Here is a 17,349-nt window from a genome sequence, read left to right on the forward strand (position 1 = left end):
TTCTGTTCTTGTCCATGGACACTACCATCTACATTTTCTTTGATGTCATTTTATTACGCGCAACAAACTGGAACGTTGTCTGTCGTACAACTCAATATTAACAATTATGTAAATAATAGGGGCGGGGGGGGGGGGGGGGAGAGAGGAAGGAAAGGGAAGGAACTAACGATGTTAGCTGTATCGGAACATAATGGGGAATCAGCAGTGACGAGTGACACTATGTGCCGGACCAGGACTGGAACGCGGGATTTCGGGGTTATAGACAGTTTCGTTTACCAGTGCGCCACCGGGACACAGCGTTTATCGCAAGTGAGCGGACTACCTCGACACGCTCCCCCGTCGACTTACCTAGCGCCACCTGTCTGCAGTCCCCGTCCTTACCCTCCATGCTCCCTAATTTTAGATGCCAGCCACAGGACGAACGTTAATGTGCATCTGTACTGAAGGTTATGGATTCATTGCCCATCGAGGCGAATCAGTTATACGAATGCTCGTAGTGTTTGTTCTTTTGGATGTGTCCGAAAGAACAGACATCACGCAGAATCCGCAGGGGTGACAATATTATGTAAATTGTAGGTGGACGGAACAGAAAGGAAAGGAAAGAAGCTAATGATATTAGTTGCATCGGGACTTCATACGAAATCAGCGGCAACGAGTGAAAATGTGTGCCGGACAGGGATTTAAACGTGCGGGTAAGTTACTACAAACAGCATAGTGAACGCATTATTGTGGCCAAGATAGACACGAAGCCCACGCCTACTAGAGTAGTACTATATGCCAACTAGCTCTGCAGTTGATGAAGAAATTCATGAAATGTATGATGAGATAAAAGAAATTATTCAGGTAGTGAAGTGAGTGAAAATTTAATAGTCATAGGTGACTGGAATTCGAGAGTAGGAAAAGGGAGAGAAGGAAACATATAATCATAGCTAACACTTGGTTCAAGAATCATAAAAGAAGGTTGTGTACATGGAATGGAAGACTTCTGGAGTTACCGAGCGAGGTGGCGCAGTGGTTAGCACAAAGGCCTCGCATTCGGGAGGACGACGGTTCAATCCCGTCTCCAGCCATCCTGATTTAGGTTTTCCGTGATTTCCCTAAATCGTTTCAGGCAAATGCCGGAATGGTTCCTTTGAAAGGGCACGGCCGATTTCCTTCCCCATCCTTCCCTAACCCGAGCTTGCGCTCCGTCTCTAATGCCCTCTTGTCGACGGGACGTTAAACACTAACCACCACCACCACCACTTCTGGAGTTACTAGAAGGTAACAGATAGATTATATAATGGTAACACAGAGATTTGGGAACCAGGTTTTAAATTGTAAGACATTTCCAGGGGCAGATGTGGACTCTGACCACAATCTATTGGTTATGAACTGATGATTAGAACTGAAGAAACTGCATAAAGGTGGGAATTTAAGGAGATGGGACCTGGATAAACTGACTAAACCAGAGGTTGTACAGAGTTTCAGGTAGAGCATAAGGGAACAATTGACAGGAATGGGGGAAAGAAATACATTAGAAGAAGAATGGGTAGCTCTGAGGGATGAAGTAGTGAAGGCAGCAGAGGATCAAGTAGGTAAAAAGACAAGGGCTAGTAGAAATCCTTGGGTAACAGAAGAAATATTGAATTTAATTGATGAAAGGAGGAGATATAAAAACGCAGTAAATGAAGCAGGCAAAAAGGAATACAAACGTCTCAAAAATGAGATCGACAGGAAGTGCTAAATGGCTAAGCAGGGATAGCTAGAGGACAAATGTAAGGATGTAGAGGCTTATCTCACTAGGGGTAAGATAGATACTGCCTACAGGAAAATTAAAGAGACCTTTGGAGAAAAGAGAGCCACTTGTATGAATATCAAGAGCTCAGATGGAAACCCAGTTCTAACCAAAGAAGGGAAAGCAGAAAGGTGGAAGGAGTATAAGGAGGGTCTATACATGGGCGATGTACTTGAGGACAATATCATGGAAATGGAAGAAAATGTAGATGAAGATGAAATGGGATGTACGATACTGCATGAAGAGTTTGACGGGGCTCTGACAGACCTGAGTCGAAACAAGGCCCCGGGAGTAGACAACATTCTATTGGAATTACTGACGGCCTTGGGAGAGCCAGTCCTGACAAAACTCTACCATCTGGTGAGCAAGATGTATGAGACAGGCGAAATACCCTCAGACTTCAAGAAGAATATAATAATTCCAATCCCAAAGAAAGCAGGTGTTGACAGATGTGAAAATTACCGAACTATCAGTTTAATAAGTCACAGCTGCAAAATACTAACACGAATTCTTTACAGACGAATGGAAAAACTGGTAGAAGCCGACCTCGGGGAAGATCAGTTTGGATTCCGTAGAAATGTTGGAATACGTGAGGCAATACTGACCCTACGACTCATCTTAGAAGCTAGATTAAGGAAAGGCAAACCTACGTTTCTAGCATTTGTAGACTTAGAGAAAGCTTTTGACAATGTTACCTGGAATACTCTCTTTCAAATTCTGAAGGTGGCAGGGATAAAATACAGGGAGCGAAGGGCTATTTACAATTTGTACAGAAACCTGATGGCAGTTATAATCGCAGAGGGACGTGAAAGGGAAGCAGTAGTTGGGAAGGGAGTGAGACAGGGTTGCAGCCTCTCCCCGATGTTATTCAATCTGTATATTGAGCAAGCAGTAAAGGAAACATAAGAAAAATTCGGAGTAGGTATTAAAATCCATGGAGAAAGAATAAAAACTTTGAGGTTCGCCGATGACATTGTAATTCTGTCAGAGACAGCGAAGGACTTGGAAGAGCAGTTGAACGGAATGGACAGTGCCTTGAAAGGAGGATATAAGATGAACATCAACAAAAGCAAAACGAGGATAATGCAATGGAGTCGAATTAATTTGAGTGATGCTGACGGAATTAGATTAGGAAATGAGACACAAAGTAGTAAAGGAGTTTTGCTATTTAGGGAGCAGAATAACTGATGATGGTCGAAGTAGAGAGGATATAAAATGTAGACTGGCAATGGCAAGGAAATCGTTTCTGAAGAAGAGAAATTTGTTAACATCGAGTATAGATTTAAGTGCCAGGAAGTCGTTTCTGAAAGTATTTGTATGGAGTGTAGCCATGTATGGAAGTGAAACATGGACGATAAATAGTTTGGACAAGAAGAGAATAGAAGCTTTCGAAATGTGGTGCTACAGAAGAATGCTGAATATTAGACGGGTAGATCACATAACTAATGAGGAGGTATTGAAGAGAATTGGGGAGAAGAGGAGTTTGTGGCACAACTTGACAAGAAGAAGGGACCGGTTGGTAGGACATGTTCTGAGGCATCATGGGATCACAAATTTAGCATTGCAGGGCAGCGTGGAGGGTAAAAATCGTAGAGGAAGACCAAGAGGTGAATACAGTAAGCAGATTCAGAAGGATGTAGGTTGCAGTAAGTACTGGGAGATAAAGAAGCTTGCACAGGATAGAGTAGCATGGAGAGCTGCATCAAACCAGTCTCAGGACTGAATACCACAACAATAACATCTCCTGCTTACTAAGCAGTTGCGTTAACTACACTCATGCTCCTTAGTTAAGGATAATGCTGATACATGGTGAAACAACGCTCTGGTGGCCGGTTTGCGGGTTTAAATCATCTCAGGGTACGACCATGCGGTGCATTTGACCTGCCGTTGTCGCACGGTGGCGCTGGCAGCAGCCAATATATGCAGAGGTGTGTTGGTGCATGTCAGAGTACGGTGCAGCGAGTAAGTGTGCAGACGATTCAGACGTGCTAAGGGTGACTGTGTGTTAAAAAGGTCTCAAAGAACACATATTGATGACGTTATGAGGGGTAGAATACTAGGGCGGCTGGAGGCTGGTCAAACACAGTAGGTCGTAGCACGGGCCCTCCATGTGCCACAAAGTGTGATCTCAAGATTATGGCAACGATTCCAGCAGACAAGAAACGTGTCCAGGCGCTACAGTACGGGACGTCCACAGTGTACAACACCACAAGAAGACCGATATCTCACCACCAGTGCCTGCAGACGGCCACGGTGTACTGCAGGTAGCCTTGCTCGGAACTTACCGCAGTCACTTGAACAGTTGTCTCCAGACACGCAGTGTACAGACGACTGAACAGGCATGGTTTATTCGCCCGGAGACCTGCAAGGTGCATTCCACTGACCCCTGACCACAGGAGAGCCCTTAAAGCCTGGTGTCAAGAATACAGTACATGCTCATTGGAACAGTGGTCCCAGGTTATGTTCACGGACGAGTCCAGATATTGTCTGAACAGTGATTCTCACAGGGTTTCCATCTGGCGTGATCCAGGAACCAGATACCAACCCCTTAATGTCCTTGAAATGGACCTGTATGGAGGTTGTGGTTTGATGGTGTGGGGTGGGATTATGATTGGTGCATGTACACCCCTGCATGTCTTTGACAGACGCCATTTTGCACGAGTATGTCCGCCTTTTCAGGGGTGCAGTTGGTCCCACCTTCCTCCTCATGGATGATAACGCACGGCCCCACCGAGCTGCCATCGTGGAGGAGTATCTTGAAACAGAAGATATCAGGCGAATGGAGCGGCCTGCCTGTTCTCCAGACCTAAACCCCATCGAGCACGTCTTGGATGCTCTCGGCCAACGTATCGCTGCACGTCTTCAGACCCCTACGACACTTCAGGATCTCCGACAGGCACTGGTGCAAGAATGGGATGCTATACCCCAGCAGCTGCTCGACCACCTGATCCAAAGTATGCCAACCCGTTGTGCGGCCTTTGTACGTCTACATGGTGATCATATCCCATATTGATGTCAGGGTACATGCGCAGAAAACAGTGGCGTTTTGTAGTACATATGTTTCGGGACGGTTTTCTCAATTTGTCACCAATACCGTGGACTTACAGATCTGTGTCGTGTGTGTTCCCTATGTTCCTATGCTATTAGCGCCAGTTTTGTGAAGTACCACGTTGTGTGGCACCACATTCTGCAATTATCCTTAATTTATGAGCATGAGTGTATTACGTGAGTCGGCCGGCGAGCGTGCCGAGATAGTCCACCAACTTGCAATGAACGGTGCGTCCGGGTGGTGCAGTGGTTAATGCAACTGCCTATTTATTTATTTATTTATTTTAATCAGGAGATCGCGGGTCCGAGTCCCGGTCCGGCACACGCTTTCACTCGTCGCCACTGATTCTGCATTAAGTCCCGATGCAGCTGATAACTTTAGTTCCCTCCCTTTCCTTTCCTGACAGGGTGCCACGATTCGTTTATGGCAGTTAGCTGAACTGTCCTCGTCGATTGTTGTACTACTAGTATCGGAGTAGCTATGTTACCAACGGCAGATCCGGGAGACGGTCGACCGGCAACAGTAGCAGGCTGCTTTTCTAATGGCTTCCAGGGGCGACAAAGATTTGATGTGGAAAAGAAGAAACGATCTGAATGAACCAGGGATTTGCATTAATGAGGACCGGATAATTGAGGTTCCCACGTTTCTGGTGTTCATTTATGATAACAATGCTGTTAAATACAACTGTGTTAAATGTGTAAAGGATAGTCTCCCCGTCAGCCAATTTAGGTACATTATTCACACGGAGCAAGTACAATGTGGATTTATCACCAAACCTTGAGGTGTTCTCGCTTAAGCATATCTGATTGTACTGTAATGTCACCACTTCCCAAAAATGCTATATTTTCGTTGGAACGAGTCAACCATGCGTAAAGTAACTAATTGGGATAGGTTACTTAGAAGCCATCATGCCGTCCTTATTGTACGCTTCCTCACTATCCAGGAGGATTGTTGCAGTTCAGTGATAACTGTGTCTTTTCAGATCTTCTCAAACCAACATAGTGATTGTTAGACTGTGTGGGCTGAGCAGAAAGGTGATGGTAGCACTATCCTTGATCAGGATGGTACATTCCGGAAATTTAATCATGAAGATCAGGAGTGGAATGTCGCCTGAGCAGAAGGGGAACGGCATAATGGTGACGGTAGCACTATCGTTGATCAGGATGGAACATACTGGAAATTTAAACATGAAGATCAGGAGTGGAATGCGACGATAATTTCGGTGAGAATGGTTCTCATCAGATTTCAATTGGATTATTGAGTCATTAATTTTCCAGGCCGCGGAAAAACGTGTTAGGGCTAGATGTAGGGTATAGACTGTGGTTACTTTAGAGACCATAGAAGTGGTAGATATTTCAGTTAAGGATATGTGTCTAGGGATTGTTGTTTCCTAAGTGTGAATTGTAAGCACTAAACAAACTCAGATCCAAATTCTAGGCCTGCACTAGTTTTTCCTCATATGATTCACAACTGCGTCCTTTCTTTCACCCTCATTGTCTTCTATGTCTGAGTGCCTTTTAGACTGTTCATTCTGTTCCCCGTCCCTATGAACCTCTAGCTAATACGTTGTACTCTTCTGGGTGTGTTTTTAGGTGTCATGTCAGCCACCTACGCAGCTAGCAGTAACCATAAAAATGTGAAAGCTTCATCCATACACGTTGTTTAGAGACTGTCAGATTATAAATGCTTTTCGGTAGGACTGTGTGACTTGTAAAATGAAGAGCGTGCAGCCGAGTCCCTGTTCTCTCTGCGTCACAATGAGCAGCTACTGGCTGTTCCACGAGCTTCTGTTGACCCATCCGCAGTGTCTCGATACGAGACATTTCGAGAAAGGTGGCAATTACCACCAAAAACTCTACGTGTGAAGTTTCAAGAATCAACATTGAGTGAAGAATGTAGGAATATCCTACAGCCCCTACACATCGCTCCTGTAGTATTCGCTATAACAAGATTAAAACAATTAAAGCGCGTATAGAGGCATTTACGCAGCTGTTCAACTCGTGCAATATTCGTAAACGTAAACACTGAGGTGACAAAAACTGTGGGAGAGCGATAAGCACGTATGCGGATGGTGATGGTATCGCATACAAAAAGGTAGAAAATGGCAGTGCATTGGCGGAGCTGTCATTTGTTCTCAGGTCATTCATATGAAAAAGTTTCCGGCGTAACGAGACTGTTTCGCGAAGCCTCCTCCGCAGCAAGCACAGGAATATTTGTTTTTTAAATACGAGGGTAATCCCAAAAGTAAGGTCTCCTATTTTTTTATAAGTACATAGACCTGTTTATTTCTACAATGGTTTACATCAGTTTACAGCTTGAACACTATTTTTCGACATAATCGCCATTTCTGTCGATGCACTTTTGTAGACGCTGTGGCAGTTTTTGTATGCCCATGTCATACCAGCTCACCGCCATGCTGTTCAGAAAGTTATGAACCTCTTCTTTCACCTCGTCGTCGGAGCTGAATCGCTTTCGGGCCAAATGTTCTTTTAACCTAGAAAACTGGGTGCCAAGTCAGGACTATAGGGTGGGTGGGTGATTATGTTCCACTGAAACTGTTGCAGGAGAGCAACGGTTTGCCGAGCGATGTGTGGGCGAGCATTATCAAGGAGAATGTGTAAGCCCTTGCTCAACATTCCTCTTCTCCGGTTTCGACTTGCCCGTTTGAGTTTTTACAGAGTCACACAGTACCTGTCAACGTTAATTGTGGTCCCAGCGATTCAGCTCCGACGACGAGGTGAAAGGAGAGGTTCATAACTTTCTGAACAGCATGGCGGCGAGCTGGTATGACATGGACATACAAAACCCGCCACAGTGTCTACAAAAATGCATCGACAGAAATGGTGATTATGTCGAAAAATAGCTAAATGTTCAAGCTGTAAACTGATGTAAAGCATTGTAGAAATAAACAGGTCTATGTACTTATAAAAAAAATAAGAGACCTTACTTTTGGGATTACCCTCGTACAAAACGCCTCCTGTTACTGCACTGTATTTTATTCTCCCAGATGCGTTTCGCCTTTTTTCCTTTTAAGGCATCATCAGTGGGATCTATAATGATACAGTTATGATACAATTTTGTTTTGATATGTATCATTCGTAGATTATAATACAGTCCACATCTCGCTTTTTGCAGCTATTCATGGACTTCGTGACCCCAAACAAAGATGGAAGTTTTGTGGATGACAGTGTACCATGTCACCGGGCCACAATTGTTCGCGATTGGTTTGAAAAAAATTCTGGACAACTCGAGCGAATGATTTGAGCACTCAGATCGCCCGATATGTATCTCACCGAACATTTATGGAACATAATCGAGAGGTCAGTTCGTGCACAATCTCCTGTGCTCCAAGACTTTCGCAGTTATCGACTACTATAGAGGCAGTATGGCTCAGTATTTCTGCAGGGGACTACCAATAACTTGTTGAGTCCATGCCACGTCGAGCTGCGTGCACTTTACAGTGATTTGCAGACTTTGGATGTAGATGTACAGGGCACGGTATAAATGAATATTGACATAACCAGCTTAAGGTAGACTTTGTACCATGGGGTCAACAAATCGTTGCTAGAGGTGAAACAAGCGGTAAATGGAAACAAATCCTTGCGCCAAGGCATAATTTAACTTCAAATATTTAGAAAATAATCTAGTAGGCCTACTTATCGACTGACCCGCCGAGACCGATAAAACCTACAAGCTAAACACACTTAAAGGTGAAAGGTGAAGGGTGCAGAAAGGAAAGGAAATAGAAGCTACTAATGATATCAGTTGCATCAGTACTTTTTGCGGAATCAGCGGCGACGAGTGAAAATGTGCGCCAGTCTGGGACCGGCTGACTCACATTCCCACCTAGTGCCATCTATCCACAGTTCCGTCCTCCATGCTCACCAATTTTAGATTCCTGCTGAAGGTCAAATCTAGATGTGCATCTGCAGTGAAGGTTGTAGGTTCCTTGCCCATCGAGACGAATCGATTACATGAATTTGTGGTGTCTGTTCTTTCAGGCTCATTTGAACAGGCAACAGCCTAGTACGTAGGAGATCCCAAGTTTGTGTCCAGATCAGGGACATATTTTCTCTCATCGGCACTGATTCTGCAAAAAGTCCTCTTGCAGCTGATATCATCACTTTTTCCCCCTCCAGCTCCAGTTTACGTAATATGTGTCACACCTCCAAATTTCGCGTGGTGTGTGTTCTTTCAGACATATCCAAAAGATCAGACACCACACATACGTATAAACGATACACCACAGTGGGCAATCAATCCACAACCTTCAGTGTGGATGCACTCTTACTTTCAGGAATCTAAAAATTAGAAAGCATGTTGGACATGGACAGGGACCGTGGATAGGTGGCGCTAGAGAGGAATGTGAGTCGGACGGAAGTCTGCCGAGATATCCATGCATTTGCAATAAACGCTGTATCCATGTGGTGCAGTGGTTGACGCAGCAGCTTAGTAAGCAAGAGATCCCGGGTTCGAGTCCCGGTTTGGCAAACGTTTTCACTCGTAGCCGCTGAGTTCCCTAAAAGACCCGATGAGACTGATATTTTTAGTTCCTTTCCTTTCTCTCCCTTCCAACTCCAGTTTACGTAGTATGTATCACGGCTGCGGATTTTGCGTGATATTTGTTCTTCCGGACATGTCCGAAAGAACAGACCCCACGCATTCATATAACTTATATAACCATTTGTTAGTAAGGCATTTATTATTACTATCCATAAAACGTACGTAAGTCGCGTGAATGAAGTTGACAGGTTTTCACTGAAGAGGGGAAAGGGCACCAATAACTTCAAAAATTGCAGTGTAAGTTCCACTTCAAGATAAAACGAGCTGCTGATATATTTCGTCTGCTGGAATTGATACTGCCATATGTTGTTGTTGTTGTGGTCTTCAGTCCTGAGACTGGTTTGATGCAGCTCTCCATGCTACTCTATCCTGTGCAAGCTTTTTCATCTCCCAGTACCTACTGCAACCTACATCCTTCTGAATCTGCTTAGTGTATTCATCTCTTGGTCTCCCTCTACGATTTTTACCCTCCACGCTGCCCTCCAATGCTAAATTTGTGATCCCTTGATGCCTCAGGACATGTCCTACCAACCGATCCCTTCTTCTAGTCAAGTTGTGCCACAAACTTCTCTTCTCCCCAATCCTATTCAGTACCTCCTCATTAGTTACGTGATCTACCCACCTTATCTTCAGCATTCTTCTGTAGCACCACATTTCGAAAGCTTCTATTCTCTTCTTGTCCAAACTATTTATCGTCCATGTTTCACTTCCATACGTGGCTACACTCCATACAAATACTTTCGGAAATGACTTCCTGACACTTAAATCTATACTCGATGTTAACAAATTTCTCTTCTTCAGAAACGATTTCCTTGCCATTGCCAGCCTACATTTTATGTCCTCTCTACTTCGACCATCATCAGTTATTTTGCTCCCCAAATAGCAAAACTCCTTTACTACTTTAAGTGTCTCATTTCCTAATCTAATTCCCTCAGCATCACCCGACTTAATTAGAATACATTCCATTATCCTTGTTTTACGTTTGTTGATGTTCATCTTATATCCTCCTTTCAAGACACTGTCCATTCCATTCAACTGCTCTTCCAAGTCCTTTGCTGTCTCTGACAGAATTACAATGTCATCGGCGAACCTCAAAGTTTTTATTTCTTCTCCATGAATTTTAATACCTACTCCGAATTTTTCTTTTGTTTCCTTTACTGCTTGCTCAATATACAGATTGAACAACATCGGGGAGAGGCTACAACCCTGTCTTACTCCCTTCCCAACCAATGCTTCCCTTTCATCTCCCTCGACTCTTATAACTGCCATCTGGTTTCTGTACAAATTGTAAATAGCCTTTCGCTCCCTGTATTTTACCCCTGCCACCTTTAGAATTTGAAAGAGAGTATTCCAGTCAACATTGTCAAAAGCTTTCTCTAAGTCTACAAATGCTAGAAACGTAGGTTTGCCTTTCCTTAATCTTTCTTCTAAGATAAGTCGTAAGGTCAGTATTGCCTCACGTGTTCCAGTGTTTCTACGGAATCCAAACTGATCTTCCCCGAGGTTGGCTTCTACTAGTTTTTCCATTCGTCTGTAAAGAATTCGTGTTAGTATTTTGCAGCTGTGACTTATTAAACTGATAGTTCGGTAATTTTCACATCTGTCAACACCTGCTTTCTTTGGGATTGGAATTATTATATTCTTCTTGAAGTCTGAGGGTATTTCGCCTGTTTCATACATCTTGCTCACCAGATGGTAGAGTTTTGTCAGGACTGGCTCTCCCACGGCCGTCAGTAATTCCAATGGAATATTGTCTACTCCGGGGGCCTTGTTTCGACACAGGTCTTTCAGTGCTCTGTCAAACTCTTCACGCAGTATCGTATCTCCCATTTCATCTTCATCTACATCCTCTTCCATTTCCATAATATTGTCCTCAAGTACATCGCCCTTGTATAGACCCTCTATATACTCCTTCCACCTTTCTGCTTTCCCTTCTTTGCTTAGAACTGGGTTTCCATCTGAGCTCTTGATATTCATACAAGTCGTTCTCTTATCTCCAAAGGTCTCTTTAATTTTCCTGTAGGCGGTATCTATCTTACCCCTAGTGAGATAGGCCTCTACATCCTTACATTTGTCCTCTAGCCATCCCTGCTTAGCCATTTTGCACTTCCTGTCGATCTCGTTTTTGAGACGTTTGTATTCCTTTTTGCCTGTTTCACTTACTGCATTTTTATATGTTCTTCTTTCATCAATTAAATTCATATTTCTTCTGTTACCCAAGGATTTCTACTAGCCCTCGTCTTTTTACCTACTTGATCCTCTGCTGCCTTCGCTACTTCATCCCTCAAAGCTATCCATTCTTCTTCTACTGTATTTATTTCCCCCATTCCTGTCAATTGCTCCCTTATGCTCTCCCTGAATCTCTGTACAACCTCTGGTTCTTTTAGTTTATCCAGGTCCCATCTCCTTAAATTCCCACCTTTTTGCAGTTTCTTCAGTTTTAATCTACAGGTCATAATAACCAATAGATTGTGGTCAGAGTCCACATTTGCCCCTGGAAATGTCTTACAATTTAAAACCTGGTTCCTAAATCTCTGTCTTACCATTATATAATCTATCTGATACCTTTTAGTATCTCCAGGGTTCTTCCATGTATACAACCTTCTTTCATGATTCTTAAACCAAGTGTTAGTTATGATTATGTTGTGCTCTGTGCAAAATTCTACCAGGCGGCTTCCTCTTTCATTTCTGTCCCCCAATCCATATTCACCTACTATGTTTCCTTCTCTCCCTTTTCCTACACTCGAATTCCAGTCACCCATGACTATTAAATTTTCGTCTCCCTTCACAATCTGAATAATTTCTTTTATTTCATCATACATTTCTTCAATTTCTTCGTCATCTGCAGAGCTAGTTGGCATATAAACTTGTACTACTGTAGTAGGTGTGGGCTTCGTACCTATCTTGGCCACAATAATGCGTTCACTATGCTGTTTGTAGTAGCTTACCCGCATTCCTATTTTCCTATTCATTATTAAACCTACTCCTGCATTACCCCTATTTGATTTTGTGTTTATAACCCTGTAGTCACCTGACCAGAAGTCTTGTTCCTCCTGCCACCGAACTTCACTAATTCCCACTATATCTAACATTAACCTATCCATTTCCCTTTTTAAATTTTCTAACCTACCTGCCCGATTAAGGGATCTGACATTCCACGCTCCGATCCGTAGGACGCCAGTTTTCTTTCTCCTGATAACGACGTCCTCTTGAGTAGTCCCCGCCCGGAGATCCGAATGGGGGACTATTTTACCTCCGGAATATTTTACCCAAGAGGACGCCATCATCATGTAATCATACAGTAAAGCTGCATGCCCTCGGGAAAAATTACGGCTGTAGTTTCCCCTTGCTTTCAGCCGTTCGCAGTACCAGCACAGCAAGGCCGTTTTGGTTATTGTTACAAGGCCAGATCAGTCAATCATCCAGACTGTTGCCCTTGCAACTACTGAAAAGGCTGCTGCCCCTCTTCAGGAACCACACGTTTGTCTGGCCTCTCAACAGATACCCCTCCGTTGTGGTTGCACCTACGGTACGGCTATCTGTATCGCTGAGGCACGCAAGCCTCCCCACCAACGGCAAGGTCCATGGTTCACTGCCATATAAGACCGCGAAACCCGGACCGCTGAGACATCTATCGGTGCCATCGGTAGTCCACGGTCCACAGCCTGTCACTGACGAAGTGCTACTTTCGCGAATTAACGATATGTTACGTTTTTGGATTAGAAACTTCCTCTAGCTTCAATTGCATTAAATATGCAGTGAAGAGTCTGAGTCACCTTGCGGATAACAATGTATTAACCTTAGCCGCACATTGCAGAATATAGAATACAGGACAGTGCACCGAACCTACAATAAAATTATCGCAGTTGACATGTGCCCTGTCTTTCTCTACGAATTCTTTTGTTTATCTTCCCTATAACTTAGAAAAATCAGAAATCGTTCTTCTACCTAAATATGTATCTTCTGCGCCAGTAGGCGAAATATGATTCCTTGTCTTGGTCTCTACGCAAACTGACCAGCGGCTACTAGACGGTATTTTCCACAAGGGCGCATTTAAATTCAAATTTTGTGACTCACAATTTCCCAGGAATGTTCCTGTGCTGTCCGCTACCAGTGAGCTTAACACATTTAATCGAGCCCTGTGACCGCTGCTAGTAATTCGATCCACAATGATATACCTTCTTATCGATATAACGCAAATCTTCGATAGTTGGACCGACGCATTAATCGACATAGCGAACTACGGTGCACATGGTGGTGAAATGTATTAAAGTGACAACATAGTGCTGTAAACATTGTGATTTGTATGAATAACGTAAAATTATTCCAGAAGTAATCAAAACAAACATCGGAAATGGCAACTATTCTAGAAAAGATTGCAGCGATAGAAGCTGAGGTAAATTCATCGAAATTGAAAGGGGATAACGTGTCTTTGAATTTATGTTAAGAGAGAAAAAAATGTTTTTGACGTATTGTTCACCTACATAGATTAACAGAGACATTCCCAATAAATTTTCATTTTGTAAAGTTAAATAGAAAGCTAGCATTTTCATAGGATATAGGAACTATATATTAAATGCACACCAAAATTTATAGTCGTTTAATTAAGATTTGGATTTATGAGGTATACATTGAAAATGTGATGAATACCAGTGCAAATGTGTTATTCGTGTAGATGGCCAGGACGCAGAAAAATAAAGCTACTGCTGGACATCTTGGCTTGCTAAAAGCTCGGTTAGCAAAACTTCGTCGAGAGTTGATTACACCCAAGGGTGGAGGTGGTGGCCCAGGTGAAGGTTTCGATGTAGCGAAAACAGGAGATGCCAGAATAGGATTTGTCGGTAAGTATAATTTATTGTGGATGTCACTTGTTTACTGCAGTGGTGTTAGCATTCACCCATTATATATGTTTCTTGCTGTTAATTATTCTAGGGTTTCCATCTGTTGGAAAATCTACATTGCTGAGCAATCTCGCCGGAGTCTACTCAGAAGTAGCTGCTTATGAATTTACAACTCTTACCACAGTACCAGGATGCATAAAATATAAGGGAGCTAAAATACAGGTACACATGAAACATAATAATTACCAGGATTTTACTTGTTACTTTTTGCCCCCTTTGCATACTAGTTTCCTCATGTTCCTACATCAACACTTGACACAAAGCTTTGGGAAAGAGAGAGATGGGCTGATTAGTTATGCATACTATATGTAACATATCCAGAGTTTTTATTATGATATAGGCCTCTTACATTACATTGCATTAATACTTGCTCCATAGATATGAATATGACATTTCATAGTGCTGTGGAATGTGTCAGCTTAACCTAATTTTTCATTACACATTTTTTTTTCTACATTTACTATTTAATATCTAAAAATTCTTCTATTGAGTAGGAGTTGTCATTTAGAAATTCTTTTAATTTGTTTTTAAATGTTGATTGGATGTCTGTCAGACTTTTAATGCTATTTGACAAGTGGCCAAAGATTTTTGTGGCACATAATTCACCCCTTTCTGTGTCAAAGTCAGATTATAGAACGTGTAAATTTATTTAGAAGCTTAATCATGGTATGGTCACATACTGACCAGTCACATTTATTCATTGCTGACTTGTCCATTAAACACAGCTGAGTTGCAAAGTATTAACTAAAATATTAGAGCAGTTATGAGAGGAACACATTAGATTTATGCAATGGGTTGTTTGGTGTAGTGCAGTTTTTATCATTTTGTAGCTCTGTACTTACATTCTGAGGTACAGCTAATCCAAGCAGCTGCACTATTTCAAACTGTCCTTGAGTATTTGATTTTGATTGATGTTCATTACTCATCTGCTTGCCCGTGTCTACAATTCTTCACTGGCCATAAATATTTAGACAGGCCTGACATAACGTGTTTGTTAGACACATTTGTGTAGTATTACATGAATATCCTAAAGTTTTTGTACCTATGTTTATTTAATGAATAGATTAGCCAACTTATAGTCCAATAAACAGTTATTTTGTGGTAGATATGTTAAAGACTGTAGATTTGTTAGATCATTGTCAGATGATAAAATCTTTGAATTAAAGTATTTGATTTTCAAGCAGATTATGAACTTTTGTAGAAAACTACCTCTTTCATAGTTCATGAAAAAATGTGTTATCTCTCATAAATGACATACAGATGCCGAGAAACCGTAAATTGCGAGAGCATTGCTGTACAGTTACTATTCAAAAGAAGTTTCACAAACATGAAGAAAAGTAGGCCATATTCCATTAACATTATTTATCCCAGATAGAAGTTAACTGTTTTAGAATAATGGAAAATGAGTGTGTAATATTAATCATGTCGCAACTTTTCCCTTAGCTACTGGATTTGCCAGGAATTATTGAAGGAGCCAAAGATGGAAAAGGACGAGGTCGTCAGGTTATTGCTGTGGCTCGAACCTGCAGCCTCATATTTATTGTTCTGGATGTCCTTAAACCATTGCAACACAAAAAACTAATAGAGCATGAATTAGAAGGCTTTGGCTTGCGTTTAAATAAATCTCCACCCAATATTGTGTTTCGTAAAAAGGATAAAGGTGGTGTAAATCTTCAGTGTATGGTAAGTGCTCTTGCATGTATAAATTAATTCTCTTAGTTGCGTAATGACACTTTATTTTTTTTACTACTGTGTTACTTATTATGTACATACAATATCACTTTATTTTAATGATTTATTGCTGACCAGAGGCATATTTCATTACTTGTTTTGTAAATAAAACCGCCTTTTTCTGCTGACACTTAATTTATTTTTCCCAGGCACATTTTTCTTGCTCTAAGGTATCATCAATCATCAGTAGGATCTATAACGAAAGAATTTTGTCATTTTTAGATTATCAAACAGTTCATGCTGCAATTTTTTATGGAAAAAAGGTAATTTCTTAAGATTTGCTGAGTTGCCTCTCATCTGGTCTGGATGTCGCACTACCACTTTATTACGTAAATATAAGCACAATTTTGAGTTCTGACCTTTTTCACACTGTTCACCGTATTTTTCCGTTTCTTTTGTGGTGTACTATTTTTGTTTTGCCATCCGATAAAACTATTTCTTCGGACACTGCTTTTAACAATGTAAATATTGTAACTTGATTACTTGTTTCCTCATCTTTGGTGTGCTTACCTAGTTGTTGCCAACCTAACAAAGTATATATTCAAAACCAACCTTCTATTCATGATGTTTATATCGTGTGTGTTTATGAGAGAGGGGAGGGGGGGGGGGGGGGGGGGGAGCGGAGGGATGTTAGCGTTAGCGAGAGGTTGGAAGCTTTGGTGACAGCTGAGTTGACTTTTTTGACTTTGTTTCAATGTTCTGTGAAGGGGTTCATGGAAAGTGAGTGTAAAGATGTTGGTGGCATTATAATTATATTGGATGTTATTATTATAATCCTCTCTGGGAGCGTTATTCAATTATTTTACCTATTAGTGTAAACAATGAATTGTTTGGAACGTGTACTTGATCATTCAACAGGATTTTCCTTCCTGCTTTGGTTTTCTATATGTGGTAATTTTCTTGCAGGGTTAGGAGGTGTTTTTTATTGTTGATTCTAATTATTTTTCATGTCTTCTCTTGTGGTTCATTTGTGGTCATGTTCTCTGAGGTGTTCTGCAAATGTGGTGTGGTTTGGGAAATACGGAAGCGTCTGATACTGCCCGTCCGCTTTTACCCATGACGTCACAAATATGGCGGAAACGACCATAAACCACGATTCCAATATGGCGCATATAAAGTTGTTACGTACACATTATGAGGACGAAAATACATCGTAAAACAAACACACACACGTTCCACAAAAAGCCTAATGACACTAATGGGACCAGCACAGGAAATATGGGGTTTTTGGGTGGCGACAAACTAAATATAAACAAATATATCTAAAAACAAAGATGATGTGACTTACCAAATGAAAGCACTGGCAGCTTGATAGACACACAAACATA

The 17,349-nt window shown here is 41.9% G+C and overlaps 1 protein-coding gene across 1 annotated transcript in view; it reads left to right on the forward strand.

Annotated features, from left to right (window-relative positions):
• Window positions 1-13,583: 13,583 nt before the first annotated feature.
• The window catches only part of LOC124609363 (GTP-binding protein 128up), a 52,345-nt gene continuing 48,579 nt past the window's right edge, over window positions 13,584-17,349 (forward strand). The window contains exons 1-4 of the mRNA XM_047140067.1: window positions 13,584-13,785; window positions 14,065-14,230; window positions 14,322-14,452; window positions 15,734-15,973. Coding sequence (XP_046996023.1) covers window positions 13,744-13,785; window positions 14,065-14,230; window positions 14,322-14,452; window positions 15,734-15,973 — 579 coding nt within the window. The 5' untranslated portion in view covers window positions 13,584-13,743. The remainder of the gene's footprint in view (window positions 13,786-14,064; window positions 14,231-14,321; window positions 14,453-15,733; window positions 15,974-17,349) is intronic.

This window comes from Schistocerca americana, chromosome 1, assembly GCF_021461395.2.
Source record: "Schistocerca americana isolate TAMUIC-IGC-003095 chromosome 1, iqSchAmer2.1, whole genome shotgun sequence".
In the NCBI taxonomy this organism is placed as follows: domain Eukaryota; kingdom Metazoa; phylum Arthropoda; class Insecta; order Orthoptera; family Acrididae; genus Schistocerca; species Schistocerca americana.